This window comes from Oncorhynchus keta, chromosome 22, assembly GCF_023373465.1.
Source record: "Oncorhynchus keta strain PuntledgeMale-10-30-2019 chromosome 22, Oket_V2, whole genome shotgun sequence".
NCBI lineage: Eukaryota > Metazoa > Chordata > Actinopteri > Salmoniformes > Salmonidae > Oncorhynchus > Oncorhynchus keta.
Window position 1 is genome coordinate 34,127,677 of NC_068442.1, and position 18,373 is coordinate 34,146,049.

The 18,373-nt window shown below is 44.0% G+C and overlaps 1 protein-coding gene across 1 annotated transcript in view; it reads right to left on the minus strand.

The window, feature by feature from the left end:
- Window positions 1–18,373, minus strand: part of LOC118401378 (protein kinase C-binding protein NELL2-like) — a 101,301-nt gene that overhangs the window by 66,261 nt on the left and 16,667 nt on the right. The window contains exons 6-10 of the mRNA XM_035798838.2: window positions 16,365–16,437; window positions 16,069–16,151; window positions 11,957–12,085; window positions 7,053–7,155; window positions 875–966 (exon numbers count right to left, since the gene is read on the minus strand). Coding sequence (XP_035654731.1) covers window positions 875–966; window positions 7,053–7,155; window positions 11,957–12,085; window positions 16,069–16,151; window positions 16,365–16,437 — 480 coding nt within the window. The remainder of the gene's footprint in view (window positions 1–874; window positions 967–7,052; window positions 7,156–11,956; window positions 12,086–16,068; window positions 16,152–16,364; window positions 16,438–18,373) is intronic.

An 18,373-nucleotide genomic window follows, 5' to 3' on the forward strand; every position in this document is an offset into this window, starting at 1 on the left:
GTTCATAGAGGGTTCTAGGAAGAACCCACCAAAGATAAAAGGGTTCTCGGTAGAACCCTTCATAGACGGTATTAGGAAGAACCTTTAGATGATAAACTGGTTTTGGTAAAAACCCTTCATAGAGGGTTCTAGGTAGAACTATATACAGGTGGTTCTTTGAAAAACCCTATATAGAGGGATCTAGATAGAACCCTATGCAAAGGGTTCTACACAGAACCAAAAAGGGTTCCCCTATGGGGACAACCCGAAGAACCCTGCATGGTTGTACAGTACTTAGCACCTTTTTTCTAAGAGTGTTCATCCATCAGTCTCAAATCAAATCTTAATTTTCACATGCTTCGTAAACAACAGGTGTAGACTAACAGTGAAATGTTTACTTACGTGCACTTCCCAACAATGCAGAATATATGTATTTTTTTATCAAATCTATAGGGCCATGCATGAATCCACAGGAGATATATTTGATGAGGATGGATCAAAACCCTGGAGTGATTGACATGCTGTGACAGTGTGGTACCCTTATGGAAACTCAATTACTCAGTTCTGCCCATTTACTTTCCCCTTAGAGAGCAATAGATAAAAATGGGGAGTTGACAACCAACGGATCAATACATTTAGCTGATGTTGACGGCCACCACAGTCTCTCATTCAGGCCTGATTTAGCCCCTGGCCTGAGGAGCGCAGCTCCAGTCAGGAATCACTATTTAATGAGGCTGTCATACACATCAAGATGAAAATGAAAACACTGAAATACACTTTTAGCGCTTGTTTGCTTGAATTATTGTATTTTTTCAGAAGAGTTGAAGGAGTTTTAAGCAAGCAGTACTACAGAAAAACAGTTGTATGTTTTTATTAGGGCTGTCGTGTTACTTACCCTGCACTCAGACAGCTGGCATCTGCCAGAGTTATAATGCACCGCTTTCTGATCTCCCTCCACCAACTCTTCCTCTCCGAAATGGCATACAGCTGAAAATAGACACACACACACACACACACACACACACACACACACACACACACACACACACACACACACACACACACACACACACACACACACACACACACACACACACACACACACACACACACACACACACACACACACACTTTTCAGTATGGCAGTCTGTGACAACCTGTGGTGGTGTGGAGTAACACTGGGATCAGGCATGGCAATCTTTATTATCAGAAAATAGAATTGGAGCATTGGACTTCAATGTTACTTGGGCAGAACATCATATTAAATGTGTCAGTTTGATGTGAAGGTTTGAGTGGATAGGCTACCTGGTTATCAGAATTATTGGAGGAAAGCACTATATAGGACTAGCACTAAGCCACTTCACACTTCAATCAAACTGTGAATTTCTACATCTGCACAAGAACTACAGTGGTACAACTGAATAAACTGATACATCACATCCAGTATGTTAGAATGGGGATTACAAGTCAAATCAATGATGAACTTTTGACAACGCAATTAAACATTGTGTTTGACAAGTCATCAGAACGAGAACCTAGCTCCTTGCCTCCCGCTCCGTGGAGGATACTGTAAAATATGTCAACAGATAAGGTTTTCATTTGGAGCGGGAGCTGTGACTTTGTGTCTAACACCAAAGCGAGCTCAATAAAGCCTGTTTGTCTACCTAAGTGGGATAAGCGCTGTACACAGAAACACGGTAGAGACACACTAGCAGGAGGATTAATACCAGTATGTTGATGTCAGATTAGGGTGTTTACAGGCCTTATGACCCACTCCCCCAACGCAGTGCAGTTGGGTATGAAGTGGGTATGGAGTGAGAGTGTTTACATCAACACAGCCTGATTAGCTAGCTAAGCTAATGGAGGTTTTGTAGAGTGTGAGTTTGAAGTGAATTCTATTTACATGTGAGAGTATGTATGTACTGTTTAACCCACCCAGGCCTCATATACACTACCATTTGAAGGTTTGTGGTCACTTAGAAATGTCCTTGTTTTTTAAAGAAAAGCTCTTTTTTTGTCCATTAAAATAACATCAAATTGATCAGAAAGTACAGTGTAAACATTGTTAATGACTATTGTAGCTGGAAATGTATTTGATGGAATATCTACATAGGCGTACAGAGGCCATTATCAGCAACCATCACTCCTGTGTTCCAATGGCACGTTGTGTTAGCTAATCCAATTTTATCATTTTAAAAAGGCTAATTGATCATTAGAAAACCCTTTTGCAATTATGTTAGCACATCTGAAAACTGTTGTTCTGATTAAAGAAGCAATAAAACTGGCCTTCTTTAGACTAGTTGAGTATCTGGAGCATCAGCATTTGTGGGTTTGATTTACAGGCTCAAAATGGCCAGAAACAAAGAACTTTCATCGGAAACTCGTCAGTCTATTCTTGTTCTGAGAAATGAAAGAAACAGATGCCTCACAAGTTCTCAACTGGCAGCTTCCTTAAATAGTACCCGCAAAACACCAGTCTCAACGTCCGTGTAGAGTGAAGTGAACAGTGAAGAGGCGATGCTGGCCTTCTAGTCAGAGTTCTTCTGTCCAGTGTCTGTGTTCTTTTGTCCATCTCAATCTTTTCTTTTGATTGGCCAGTCTGAGATATGGCTTTTTCTTTGCAACTCTTGCCTAGAAGGAGTGGAGTCGCCTCTTCACTGTTGATGTTGAGACTGGTATTTTGTGGGTACTAACCCACTTTTGACTGGTACTGTATATATATATAAGGTATAGGTAGCCACAAAAGAGACATAAACAAGAGCCATGTCTTATTGAGAGCAAACAAAGTTGAGAGAACCTTTGAATATGTGACATACAGCATGTACAGATATAGGATCCTAATTTGAGCCAGTTTGCTACAGCAGGAAAATAATTCCGCAGTAGAAGGAAATGTGAATTATTATGTGGATTATAATTAATGAACATTTTTGTAGGGGTTGATACATTTTGTCAGGGAAAATCAAGTGGAAATTACAAACTTCAGAAGCAGTGTTACGTTCGTCTGAATGAATGGACCAAGGTGCAACGTGGTAGGCATACATTTTTATTTGATTAAAAATGACACCAAAAAACAACAAAATATAAACAAATGTCAAATTCTGCTGGGCTAACAGCGCAAAAACAAGATCCCACAACAGAAAGTGGGAAAAAGGGCTGCCAAAGTATGATTCCCAACCAGAGACAACGATAGACAGCTGCCTCTGATTGGGAACCATACTCGGCCAAAAACAAAGAAAGACAACATAGAATGCCCACCCCAAATCACACCCTGACCTAACCAAATAGAGAAATAAAACGGCTCTCTAAGGTCAGGACGTGACAGTACCCCCCCCCAAAGGTGCGGACTCCCGGCCGCAAACCTGAACCTATAGGGGAGGGTCCGGGTGGGCATCTACCCTCGGTGGCGGCTCCGGTTCGGGACGTAGCCCCCGCTCCCTACGCTGATCCCTCCGCTTCTGTGGAACCGGACCAGGGACCGTCGCCGGAGGCTCCTTGCCCTGGATTTTCACTGCAGGCTCCGGGCCATTGGATCATCACTGGAGGCTTCGTGCCATGGATCATCTCTTCAGGCTCCGGGCCATGGATCATCACTGGAGGCTTCGTGCCATGGATCATCACTGGAGGCTTCGTGCCATGGATCATCACTGGAGGCTTCGTGCCATGGATAATCACTGGAGGCTTCGTGCCATGGATAATCACTGGAGGCTTCGTGCCATGGATCATCACTAGAGGCTTCGAACATGGAGCCGGAACAGGTCTCACAGGACTGAGGGGACGTACTGGAGGCCTGGTGTGTGGAGCTGCCACAGGGCTTACCAGGTTGGGGAGACATACTGGAGGCCTGGTACGTGGAACCGGAACAGGTCTCACAGGACTGAGGGGACGTACTGGAGGCCTGGTGTGTGGAGCTGCCACAGGGCTTACCTGGTTGGGGAGACATACTGGAGGCCTGGTACGTGGAACCGGAACAGGTCTTACAGGACTGAGGGGACGTACTGGAGGCCTGGTGTGTGGAGCTGCCACAGGGCTTACCAGGTTGGGGAGACATACTGGAGGCCTGGTACGTGGAACCGGAACAGGTCTCACAGGACTGAGAGGACGTACTGGAGGCCTGGTGTGTGGAGCTGCCACAGGGCTTACCAGGTTGGGGAGACATACTGGAGGCCTGGTACGTGGAACCGGAACAGGTCTCACCGGACTGAGGGGACTTACTGGAGGCCTGGTGTGTGGAGCTGCCACAGGGCTTACCAGGTTGGGGAGACATACTGGAGGCCTGGTACGTGGAACCGGAACAGGTCTCACCGGACTGAGGAGACGTATTGGAAGCCTGGCTGGGGAGACTGTTACGTTCCCCAGTTTCTGTGTTGTAGTTTGTGTATTTGAGTGTGTTTCAGGAGATGGCTTCCTGAAATCCCCCAGCAGCTGATTGGTCGACTCCACGATTAATTCAAATCAAATCAAATTTATTTGTCACATACACATGGTTATCAGATGTTAATGCGAGTGTAGCAAAATGCTCGTGCTTCTAGTTCCGACAATGCAGTAATAACCAACGAGTAATTTAACTAACAATTCCAAAACTACTACCTTATACACACACAAGTGTAAAGGGATAAAGAATAAAGAATATGTACATAAATATATATGAATGAGTGATGGTACAGAGCGGCATAGGCAAGATGCAGTAGATGGTATCGAGTACAGTATATACATATGAGATGAGTAATGTAGGTTATGTAAACAAAGTGGCATAGTTTAAAGTGGCTAGTGATACATGTATTACATAAAGATGCAGTAGATGATATAGAGTACAGTATATACGTATACATATGAGATGAATAATGTAGGGTATGTAAACATTATATTAGGTAGCATTGTTTAAAGAGGCTAGTGATATATTTTACATCAATTCCCATCAATTCCCATTATTAAAGTGGCTGGAGTTTAATTGGAGGGCTGACCCCGCCCCCTCGTCAGGACGCAGCTGTCTCCAATTTACAATGCCTTCTGAAGCTATAAAAGCCAGTGTTCTATTGTTCAGGAGAGAGATTGATTGTGATATAGATCATTGCTGAGAGAGGAGGTTGATGGCTGAGGGTTATAGCATGTTGGTCGTTGTTATGTACTATGTGAGTTGTTGTTGGTAGCAGCTTTGGTATGTTCTGTGTTTGTTGCTTTCTCAGAGCTTCTTTAATGGCCCGAGTTAGTTTTTTTCTCAGTTTTGTAGTGAAGTGGATTGTTTGTTATTCTGTTTAATTTGTACCCAGGGGGAAGGGGAAGGCACCTAGGGAGTGCTTAGGCAAGAGGCCCGCAGGCATACATATACCCCTAGTATATTCACTGTCTAGGCACACTAGGTAAGACCTGGACGGACCACCCCCTGTATTTTGGTTAGCGCACCAGGTGGTGCTAAGTTAGATAGGTAGTGGGTAGGCAGGTTAGGTAGGAGAGGGGGCTTTGAGATTTACTTTCTTTGCTTTGGTTCCGGTCAGCCTCTTTTTCCCATATTACCGTGTGAAGGAATAAATTCCTAGTAATGGTAAATTCTCTGCATTTTGTCATCCTTACTCGCACCTACAGTCCATAACTCTTTCACTTCATGGAGAGTTGAGTTGTAGCAGGGTGTTGCGTTCCCTCTTTACAGAGGCGTGCGTAACAGAGACATATTGGAGGCCTGGTACGTGGAACAGGTCTCACCGGACTGGGGAGATACACTGGAAGCCTGGTGCGTGGAACAGGCACCGGATACATTGGGCTGTGGAGGCGCACTGGAGGTCTCGAGCGTAGAGCTGGCACAACCCGTCCTGGCTGGATGCCCACTGCAGTCCGGCAAATGAGGGGCGCTGGCACAGAGCGCACAGGCCTGTGAATGCTCACTGGAGACACCGTGCGCATCACCGCATAGCACGGTGCCTGACCAGTCACACGCTCCCCACGGTAAGCACAGGGAGTTGGCTCAGGTTTAAACCCTGACATCGCCAATCTCCTCTTGTGCCCCCCCAAAAAATGTTTTTTGGGGCTGCCTCTCATACTTGCTTTGTTGGTATAACTCCTCGTAATGTCGCCATTCTGCTTTCGCTGCCTCCATCTCCTCCTTCGGACGGCGATACTCCCCGGCCCTTGTCCAGGGTCCTGCTCCCTCCAGGATTTCCTCCCAGGTCCAGTCCTCCTGACCACGCTGCTTGGTCCGTTGGTGGTGGGATCTTCTGTTACGTTCGTCTGAATGAATGGACCAAGCGTGGTAGGCGTACATTTTTCTTTTATTAAAAATGACAGAGAAAAATCAACCAAATATAAACTAACGTAAAGTTCTAAAGGGCTAACAGCAACTGTGCAAAAACAAGATCCCACAACAGAAAGTGGGAAAAAGGGCTGCCTAAGTATGACTCCCAATTAGAGACAAAGATAGACAGCTGCCTCTGATTGGGAACTCGGCCAAAAACAAAGAAATAGACAACATAGAATGCCACCCCAAATCACACCCTGACCGAACCAAATAGAAAAATAAAACGGCTCTCTAAGGTCAGGGCGTGACACGCAGTTTTAAACCTCAAATACACAACAAGTTTTAGCATATATAGCAAACGGCTATTGATCAAATACAAAACACACATGTATGTTAATGTTTCATAGTCCACTCAGCCAGACACAAGGATACTCCAACAGCTTCCAACTTCCATTTCATAATTAAAAAAAAAATATTAACTCAATGAAAGTCCTTGGATGTGTTCCCGGCTCATAGCATCATCCTGTCTATTGTAAACAGGAACTAGTTCATCGCACATCCTGCGACCCCTGAATTCTATTTCCCATTTGTGTCAATGTGGCCACCCCTGTTGAGAAGCTGGCTGTTGAATACTTGATTGGTCCATGTATATGCAAAAGTATGGAGCATCTCAAGAGGTGTGTTGGGGAGCAGCTTAGCAACACAGGTCAGTTGCCAGGCAGCCGTTGTGGAGGCGTGCTATGTGTGTCTCTGGTGTTTCTGTGTTGAGTGTGTGAGAAGAGGAGAGTTTATGTGTGTGCATACGTGTGTCCATCTGTGCGTGTTTATGTTAAAACACTTCACTCACGTTGACACTCCATGCAGCAGGCACCCTTCACGTAGGCAGGCGTGGTGTCCGCTGGGCACTGAGGGGGAGGGCAGAAGATAGTCTCACACTGCACCGTGCCGTTCTGTAGGAGAGAGAAAAGACAGGCAACCCCAAAATAATTGCTTGCGGGTGGTCCCGGAGTTCAACATTTGGATAATAAAACATTTTAAGGCTGACAATGGTTGATTTTCAGTTTAATTATACATTTTTTCAAGATGGTCGATGAGAAAAGTATCGTCCAACCCATCTCACTGCACCCTTACATGCCATGTCTTGAAATATGCAGACAGATGGATTAAAAGTGAATTCTCATTGTAATACTTCTGACAGCCACATTTCTAACTCGTCGTTTAACTTTCGGACTTCATAACATTCTCCGAAGGCATGGATTATTATAACCTAACGAAAAATGAATTTGGCAATCTAATTGTATTTATGCAGGCCTAAGACCTATGGGTTTAACCTTCTGAATGAATGATTATATTGAAGGTAGAAGAGTTGGGTGGGTTGTCTGTTTGTTTTTCTATGTTGCGTTTTGTGTTTGGCCTGGTATGGTTCTCAATCAGAGGCAGGTGTCGTTAGTTGTCTCTGAGAATCATACGTAGCCTTTTCCCACCTGTGTTTCGTGGGTGATTGCTTCCTGTTTTGTTGTTTGTTTCACCATTCAGGACTGTTTCAGTTTTCGTTTCCATTCACTTTGTTATTTAAATGTTTTTTTTATTTTTATTTAATTTAATTTTACCCCCTTTTTTCTCCCCAATTTCGTGGTATCCAATTGTTGTAGTAGCTACTATCTTGTCTCATCGCTATAACTCCCATACGGGCTCGGGAGAGACGAAGGTTGAAAGTCATGCGTCCGCCGATACACAACCGACCGTACTGCTTCTTAACACAGCGCGCATCCAACCCGGAAGCCAGCGGCACCAATGTGTCGGAGGGTACACCGTGCACCTGGCAACCTTGGTTAGCGCTCACTGCGCCCGGCCCGCCACAGGAGTCGCTGGTGCGCGATGAGACAAGGACATCCCTACCGACCAAGCCCTCCCTAACCCGGACGACGCTAGGCCAATTGTGCGTCGCCCCACGGACCTCCCAGTCGCGGCCGGTTACGACAGAGCCTGGGCGCGAACCCAGGGACTCTGATGGCACAGCTGGCACTGCAGTACAGCGCCCTTCACCACTGCGCCACCCGGGAGCACTTTGTTATTTTTGTATTGAGTCGTGTTCAGTTATTATTAAAGTATCATGGACACTTACCACGCTGCGTATTGGTCTGATCCTTGCTACTCCTCCTCAGATGAAGAGGAAAGGCGTTACACTTACAGTGGAATGCTTACTTACAAGCCCTTAACCAATAACGTAGCTAAGAAAAATACCTTAAAAAAATATAAAAGTAACAAATAATTAATGTGCCGCAGTAAAATAACAATAGCGAGCCTATATACAGGGGGTAGCGGTAGAGTCAATGTGCAGGGGCACTGGTTAGTCGAGGTAATTAAGGTAATATGTACATGTAGATAGTTATTAAAGTGACTATCAATAGATAATAGCAGAGAGTAGCAACAGCTTAAAAGAGGGGGGCAATGGAAATAGTCTGGGTAGCCATTTGATTACATGTTCAAGAGTCTTATGGCTTGGGGGTAGAAGCTGTTTAGAAGCCTCTTGGACCAAGACATGGGGCTCCGTTATCACTTGCAGTGCGGTAGCAGAGATAACAGTCACCGCTTGGTATAGAGGTCCTGGATGGCAGGAAGCTTGGCCCCAGTGATGTACTGGGCCGTACACACTACCTTCTGTAGTGCCTTGTGGTTGTAGGCTGAGCAGTTGCCAAACCAGGCAGTGATGCAACCCGCCAGGATGCTCTCAACTGTGCAGCTGTAGAACCTTTTGAGGATCTGAGGACCCATGCCAAATCTTTTCAGTCTCCTTAGGGGGAATAGGTTTTGTTGTGCCCTCTTCACGACTGTTTTGGTGTGCTTGGATCACGTTAGATTGTTGGTGATGTGGACACCAAGGAACATGAAGCTCTCAATCTGCTCCCCTACAGTACCGTCGATGAGAATGGAGGCGTGATCGGTCCTCTTTTTCTTGTAGTACACAATCATCTCCTTAGTCTTTATCATGTTGAGGGAGAGGTTGCTGTCCTTGCACCACACTGTCAGACCTCCACTCTATAGGCTGTCTCGTTGTTGTCGGTGGTCAGGCCTATCACTGTTGTGTCATCGGCAAACTTAATGATGGTGTTGAAGTCGTGCCTGGCCGTGCAGCCATGAGTGAACAGGGACTACAGGAGGGGACTGAGCACACACCCCTGAGGGCCCCCTGTGTTGTGAATCAGCGTGGCGGATGTGTTGTTACCTACCCTTACCACCTGGTGGCGGCCCATCATAAAGTCCAGGTGCAGAGGGAGGTGTTTAGTCCCAGGGTCCTTAGTTGAGTGATGATCTTTGAGGGCCCTAACGCCTTTGAGGGCGTTCATGGAACGTCTGGGGTTTTCACCCCGAGGGTAACGGGCAGGTGGAGAGAGTAAACCAGGATGTGGGTAGGTTTCTGCGGTCTTATTGCCAGGACCAGCCGGGGGGGTGGGCGGCGTTCATCCCCTGGGCAGAGATGGCCCAAAACTCGCTCCGCCACTCCTCCACTAACCTCTCCCCCTTCCAGTGCGTACTGGGGTATCTGCCGGTTCTGGCACTTGGCATCAGAGCCAGATCAAGGCTCCTGTGGTGGACGAATGGTTTAAGTGCTCAGAGGAGACCTGGGATACCGCCACCGCAGTGAGGCCCCGGTGTTCGCACCGGGGGACCGGGTCTGGCTCTCGACCCGAAACCTGCCCCTCCACCTGTCCTGCCGGAAACTGGGCCCGTGGTTTGTGGGGCCATTCAAAGTCCTGAGGAGACTGAACGATGTTTGCTACAGTTTACAGCTTCCCCCCAATTACCGTATTAACCTCTCCTTCCATGTGTCTCTCGTTATTGTGGGCTCGGTATTTACATGTTATTGGAATATTTGAGTAAGGTTACTTGTGTTACTCATCTCTGCTGTCCAGCGCCTGACTCCTCTGCACCAAATACACCCAGACCATTACAGTATGCTGTGTGATGACACGCACAAATTAATGATTGATTGATATACTTTATATTGAAGAAGGCCTGTATGCCAATAAGTAAGTTACGCTAAAACAGCTACAGTAAACAGGACACTTAGGCCTATTGCTCCATGTCATTTCAATAACTTAACTTCTCAAAGATGCTCTCTGGTGGTCAAACTAAAATTAACTAGCATTAATGGAGACAATGGCTGAGAGTAAAATACTATGCACTCCAACGTGCCATACCATTCTGCAGCACCCTCCCTGCAAGCTGTGCTGCAGTATGATGCAACTTTTAAAGGAAGAACCACTGTATGTGACTGATCCACCATAATTGATAACATCTTAATGCTGTGACCTTTGAGTTTCAAAGGTCGCGGCTAATTGCCACACATAAGGTAACGAACACGTCTATCTAATGGCGTAATTGCAGTCTGCATCAGAAAAGTGACACGTCGATGAGCACCGATGATTCATTAGACAAACGGGGCGGAACGAATCGCAGACGATAATTATCATCTGTCGAGAGTAATTAGGTGCAATATAGTGAGAGATGTGATTTACTCACATTATACCAATGTAATGTACTGAGAAATATGTGATCTCCTCAGTTTATCTCAGCTGCAGGTGCTAAGCCACAGATCCACCCCATTGGCTCATTTCAGGAGTCCACTGGCATAGAAAGTAACACATGACCTATAGCTGGGAGAGTGACAGAGGTGAAATCTCTTTTGTTGTGGTAAATAATCCCAGAGACTCTCATAAGTATTTACGCTCCTTTGACATACTTGTTGAAGAGGAAAGTAGACCCTTGAGAGGGTCTGTCCAGCATAGCTGAGTCCTGGTGCTCTGTTTAATCCTAGCTACTGTGTATGTTTTCTATTATTCCTCAGTGTTTCTGTCCTGTTTTCTTTAAATATCTAGGGCAACTCTCCTCTCAAACCAATGAAGTAATGAGAACATAAGCCATCAACAATGGAGTACTGCCCCCCAACAATTGATTAACAGAAGACAAAAACATAGGCAGGGTCAACAATGGGATTTAATCACTCACACATACACGTTTGTTTTACTATCTTTGTGGGGACCAGAAAATTGATTCTCATTCAAAATACTATTTTCCCTAACCATAACCACAATCACTAAAATAGCCTTTTTCCTTTTGGGGACCGGTGAAATGTCAGCACTTGTACAGATTTTCCTTGAGGACCTCTGAAGACCACAAGGATAGTAAAACCAAATGCATGCACACAGACACGCGTGCGCACACATACACACACACACACACACCAGTTATATACAATGAGTGTACAAAACATTAAGAACACCTTCCTAATATTGAGTGTACCCCTGCCCCTTTTGCCCTCTGAACAGCCTCAATTTATTGGGGCAGGGACTTTATCATGTGGCAAAAGCGTTCCACAGGGATACTAATCCATGTTGACTCTAATGCTTCCCACAGATGTGTCAACTTGGCTGGATGTCTTTTGGTTGGTGAACCATTCTTGATACACACGGACAACTTTTGACTTACCCATTTACTCTCTGAATGGCACACATACACAATCCATGTCTCTATTGTCTAAAGGCTTAAAAATCCTTCTTTAACCGGTCTGCTTCCCTTCATCTACACTGATTGAAGTGGATTTAACAAGTGACATCAATAATCCAAGCTTTCACCTGGACTCCCCTGGTCAGTCTATTTCATGGAAAGAGCAGGTGTTCATAATATTTTGTACAGTCAGTGTACACATACTGTACACACACACAGTACACACACACTGATATAGCCCACCGTGCATGTGCAGTTCCTGCAGCCATCTGTCAATGATTCGTCCTCTCTGTAGACGACCCCCTTGACGCTGCAGGTCCTCTCACAGTAGCATCCATCCAGACTATTCATCATCTCCTCTGCTCTGGACAGCTGGCCAAGCCAGGCCCAGATACAAAGGGAGGGACGGGGATGGAGGGAGGGAGAGGGTCTCAGATCGGTGCATATAATCCATCTATATCAGTGGTCACCAACCTGTTGATCTCCAAGGCATTCCTAGTCGATCACCAAACATTTCTGTAAAAACCCAACGATAAAGCCTTGCGTTCCTATGTTTTTTATTTGTTTTGTGCTGTTGGCTGGAGGTACACTTGATTCAGCAGCCCTAGCCCCGGAAAGGCAAAGTGTTCCCATTCTTAACCATTTCATGTGTCTGAAGGTAGAACTCCGCCTACCGGGCAGGCCCAGAGAAGATCAAGTGAATCTATAGGCTTACCGCTGGCCAATCAGATAGCTCAGACCACTGTGTCTGCACAGTTTCCTTGGGCCATAGACTGTAAAAATACATCTTGAATGCACAGCAAAACTTAAAACCATGACTAGAGAGAGACAACGCATACAGCAAACGGCTGCAGTTTTTAAAAGTATGTTCATGTTTAAATTGTTATTCAGCACTGTCAACACTTTGTTCAACACTTTTACAAGGCATAAAATGCACGTTCTCGCTACAACCAGCCCTGCAATGAATGAGTATAGCTAATTATTTCCGATAAGCATGCTTTGTTATTATTATGCTCTCTCAGCTGTGCCTCATAAGTAATACAACAAATGATCTATTACCAGTGTGATCATACACCTACATTTTGTAAATATAATTTCAAAATGATCTGAGAAGAACAACAATGGCAAGGCAATTCAAGATTAGCCAATATGCAATGATAATGTATTGGGTCTATAGCCTACTGCACAAATGTCATTGCTACAGAACTGTTTTTGATTGGTTAATGTTGCATAGGCTTACATTTTTTCTAAGTCATAAAAAAACTCAGAAAGCAATCTTGACACAGAAAAGGTTGGTGACCACTGATCTATATACACATGAAACGCCTTCTACTACAAGCTTTGCTACAGTCAACCATGCATTTCCAAGGAGATCTACAGTGTATGACATCATCAAAGTAGATTCATATACATTGCCCTTGGAAAGTATTCAGATCCCTTGACTTTTTCCACATTAGGTTACAGCCTTGTTCTAAAACTGAACCCCCCCCCAAAAAAAGTGTATCAATCTACACACAATACCCCATAATGACAAAGCAAAAACAGGTTATTAGGAATTTTTGCTCATTTATTTAAAATACCAAACTGAAATATCACATTTACATAAGTATTCAGGCCCTTTACTCAGTAATTTGTTGAAGCACCTTTGGCAGCGATTACAGCCTCGAGTCTTCTTGGGTATGACGCTACAAGCTTGGCACACCTCTACTTGGGGAGTTTCTCCCATTTTTCTCTGCAGATTCTCTCAAGCTCTGTCAGGTTGGATGGGAGAGTTGCTGCACAGCTATTTTCAAGGTCTCTCCAGAGATGTTCCTTCTGTTTCAAGTCCAGGCTCGGAAGTCCAGGCTCTGGCTGGGCCACTCAAGGACATTCAAAGACTTGTCCCGAAGCCACTCCTGTGTTGTCTTGGCTGTGTGCTTAGGGTTGTTGACCTATTGGAAGGTGGACATTCACCCCAGTCGGAAGTCCTGAGTGGAGCGGGTTTTCTTTCATTAAGGATCTCTGTACTTTGCGCTGTTCATCTTTGCCTCGATTCTGACTAATCTCCCAGTCCCTGCTGCTGAAAAACATCCCTACAGCATGATGCTGCCACCACCATGCTGAGTCTTTAGGTGCCTTTTTGGAAAACTCCAAGTGGGCTGTTATGTGCCTCTTACTGAGGAGTGGCTTCTGTCTGGTCGCTCTACCATAAAGGCCTGATTGGTGGAGTGCTGCAGAGATGGTTGTCCTTCTGGAAGGTTCTCCCATCTCCACAGAGAAACTCTAGTGCTCTGTCAGAGTGAACATCGGGTTCTTGGTCACCTCCCTGACCAAGGCCCTTCTCCCCCGATTGCTCAGTTTGGCTGGGCAGCCAGCTCTAGGAAGAGTCTTGGAGTTCCAAACTTCTTCCATTTAAGAATGATGTAGGCCACTGTGTTCTTGGGGGCCTTCAATGCTTGAGAAATGTTTTGGTCCCCTTCCCCAGATCTGTGCCTCGACACAATCCTGTCTCGAAGCTCTACGGACAATTCTTGGTTTGTGCTCTGACATGCACTGTCAACTGTGGGACCTTATATAGACAGGTGTGTGCCTTTCCAAATCATGTCCAATAAATTGAATTTACCACAGGAGGACTCCAATCAAGTTGAAGAAACATTTCAAGGATGATCAATGGAAACAATTTTGAGTCTTATACCAAAGGGTCTGAATACTTATGTAAATAAGGTATTTCTGTTTCTAAAGTGGAGTTTCTAAAGTTTCATTGTGGAGTATTGTGTGTACATTTGTCATGACGTTGGCCTCTTTGGGTATAGCAAACCCATCTCCCTCTCCCTGCCTCCCCCTTGCCTCCTTCAACTAGGCTTCTGTGGTCAGCGGTCGTAAATTCCTGAGAAGACCTCATGGACACACAGTTATAGAGAGTAGTTTTTCATGGAGACAAAGGAAATCCTTCCACCTCACAGAACTTCAGGTACGAACAAATTTCATGTTCCGGAGAAAGTGTAAAAGATCGGTGAAGAATCCAGCTACGAACTGGTCCGTTTGTCACAACTTGGGAAGCTCATGGGAGACGGTGTGGCCACATCACCATAACGCTGTTTAAATAATAGCCCCAGATATAAGGTTTACATCTAATTGTTGTATAAGATGAATGAGTGAGTATGATACTGTTTACACAATTTTACAATGTGATTTTGGACTGTTTAATGAAGGAAAACTCAATAAGGGAATTGGATTTGAACTAAATCAGAGGACCGCTCTTGAGGCAAGTCAGACATTCTGGAACATTCCGAATAAAACCCAACTTTGAGAAATTATCACCAGACCAAGCGTACCTCAATTATGAGATGGCTAAAGGTTGCAGAATCTTTTAACCATACCACGTGGTAAACTCTTAGACTATCGATACCGACAGAATGCGAACAAGTCTTTGATATTAATTACTAGTCTGCAGCTAGGAATTGGGTATCATTGAACGTGAAAAACGACAACCGCCGAAAAATCCATTCTATAACGAATGTCACTTTGAACTATCCCCTTTAACCAAGACAGAGGGAGAGAGACGGACAATTCTACGAAAGACAAACTTTTCTCCAGCGATCAAGACGACACACTGAGTGTAAATATATATATTGATTGCAATTGTTCGCGAATGAGTGAGCGTTCATGTGTAAAGGATTAGCATTAAATAAATCATTAACTGTAGTGACTTCTTAGTTGACCCCCACTCCCCCTCTTGTCAAACAAGCCGCCATGCCGGTTCAGCCCACGAGGGCACATTCTCCTATCATTTCATGTAACCACATTTACCATGTTTGTTTGTTTGTTTATGCATTTCTGTGAATTACTTAGTTAGTAATAAATAAATGATTTAAGACAATTGATGCATGAAGACTGGGTTCGTGCAGATAACCAACAATTTTGAATGAGACGTTTGGAGTGAGACTAACGTGTGGTACAGTAAATAATTAATTAATTCGAAGACTAATTTATCAGATAAAATATCTGCAAAGTTATTTTAGGAAATAACTTTGTAATCTGAATATTTTTCCTTGGTGCCCCGACTTCCTAGTTAATTAGTTACGTGATTAATCAGTTGATCGCATAGTAACTAATTACAGAGAATCTTTGATAAAAACTATCAGTCTTCAGTTAATGATAGTAAAGACACGACACATTGCTGAGGATTATTATTTTTTTTAAATCCATTTTAGAATAAGGCTGTAACGTATCAAAGTATTGAATACTTTCCAAAGGGACTGTAGGTAGACCATAGATGCCCTTTGATGGTGAATGAAACTTGTTGAAACAGAAATGAATAGCCTGAGGTATCAGCCTTGACAACAAAGGTTTATGATCAGGATACATTACAGTACCTTGCTGGATGTTTTGGCTAAGGTATCCTGCAGTTCCATGATCTTCTGCACCAGTCCGTGGAAGTCATTGCAGGTTGGGCAAGCTAGAAAAGAACAGACCACAGAGACAACATGTTTACACATAACTTTGTTACAGATGAATAACATTTTTATATGACTGCACCAATAAGTAGTGGAATGGTATCAAATAGATCAAACAAATGATTTCCAGGTGTTTGATACCATTCCATTTGCTCCGTTCTGGCAATTATTATGAGCTGTTCTCTCCTCAGCATCCTCCTACAGTGTGGACTTACTCCGGTTGAGATCTGGGCACTGGGAGATGAATCCCTGAGGCATGACTAATATCTGAACGTCCTGCATTACACCCTGCAGACACACACAGAAAAAAAACACTGGCTTAGTTACAGCCAGCACAGAGCGTACTGTCTCGTCTGACTAAAAGTGTCCTACTTGATCACAGATAGCACCCCTAAATGAGAGGATAGCCGTCATCACAATGCCGTGGATGGCGTTATATAAAGAGAAGCTAGGACAACTACATGTGCAAAAGGTAGAAAATAGATCAGAGAGATGGTCTAATATTTTTAGCACACACACACACACACAAAGCCCAATAAATACTGTGCTATAAGTAAACAACTATTAAATATTTAGTGAAAACTGTTACTGGAAATGTATGTTTCGATAGAAGGGAGGGAGTCTGACAAGTTTATTCTGAGTTAATGTGTTCTCTGGACTGGTACAGCCTGATGTCCGTTGAGTTAATTGGACTGAAATGGGATGTAAATTGAACCACTAATGAATGTAATCTCAATTTCTGTTTTCTTCTGATTCCCTTTGATAAGCATAACTATGAGATGCACATTAAATTTGATTCATAGGTATCTTCATTGTATAGCCTATCATCGTGTGGTCGAAGCACACATCCAGACACTCAGTAACCATGGAAACCTGGCCCATCTCATTCCTTGAGTGCATGTACTTCTCTTACAGAAGTGGAGCCACGCAACTTATGATATTTTTTATTGTCTTGCCACTTTAATTTACTGGCCATGAATTCAAATCCAAAGAAACCAATGAGCTGATTTCTCACGGCAACATCATGCGAGATGGAATCAGGCATGAGTCATGTTTTGTTAAACATGCTTCCATCTCCTGGTAATTTAGACTCAGTGGAAGGCTGAAAAACCATTGGACTAGGGATGATAATGCATGTATGTATCACTGATGAATGTGTGCATTTTGTGTGAAAGGTTATTGAGTGTATGATTAGAAACAAGCTACTTTCCAGATGTAGACTACAGCTGTAAACCACACACAGTGTCTTTTAATGAAAGATGAAGATCTAAATGCAACTAAATTGGTAATCAATTGTGAATAAATCATCTTATGGACTTCTACTTCACACACATCAAGGTATATTATACATGTAGGATGCTATAATATCGAACTGCTGAATGGGTATCATCCCATCTCTGTGATAAAAGTGTTTGCCACTATACTGCTGGGGATGCAATTTTTGCTTCCTCTAAACCCCCGAGAGAAAGAATGTCTGATTGTTAATGAAGGGGTTTTCCTTTAGATGAGATGTGGCTTCCTTTCCCAGCACTAATCAGGGCTTCAGAGGCACAAAAGGGGGAGGTGTGGTGGGCACACGTCAAGATTAGTGGGTGACCTCCAAGTCTTCTTTCATCTGCCAATTAACGCAGAGTAAATGCAACAGCCAGGAGCGTCACACAAAATTATACACACGCAGTTCAACACACAGACACATTCTGCCCAACAGCAAACAAAAAGTAGTACCATTGTGGTTAAAATAGGTAAAATCTGACATTAAAGCTGACATTATACTCTAAGTCATCAATATGGGAAGGATGTTCCCATGTGGATTAAACCTCTGAGGGGTGATACATGTCTCCATGTCTGATAAACAATGGACCATGTTTAATGAGCATGGTCCAGAGAGTTTAATGATTTCTCCAAAATCAGTGTTAGTGGGATAATTACGGCAGCAATGCATAGAGCAGCAGACTAGGGGGGAAACAATTTATGGGACAAAATTGTAAATGTATTCTTAGCAGTGAGGGAGAGAAACGAGAAAGAATGCACAAATTACATTGGCAGTCTTGAGAAAATGCGAGCAATTAAATTCCCAGCCATAATAAATAAAACAAGTCCAGGGCTAAACAACCGAGGATGGGAAGGGGGGTGCGGGGTACGTACCAGGGTGGCATGTGGGAAAACAACGTCCATGAGCCAACGCGCTTCATTTCCTCTTCAATTATTTGAATAATTTATTAAG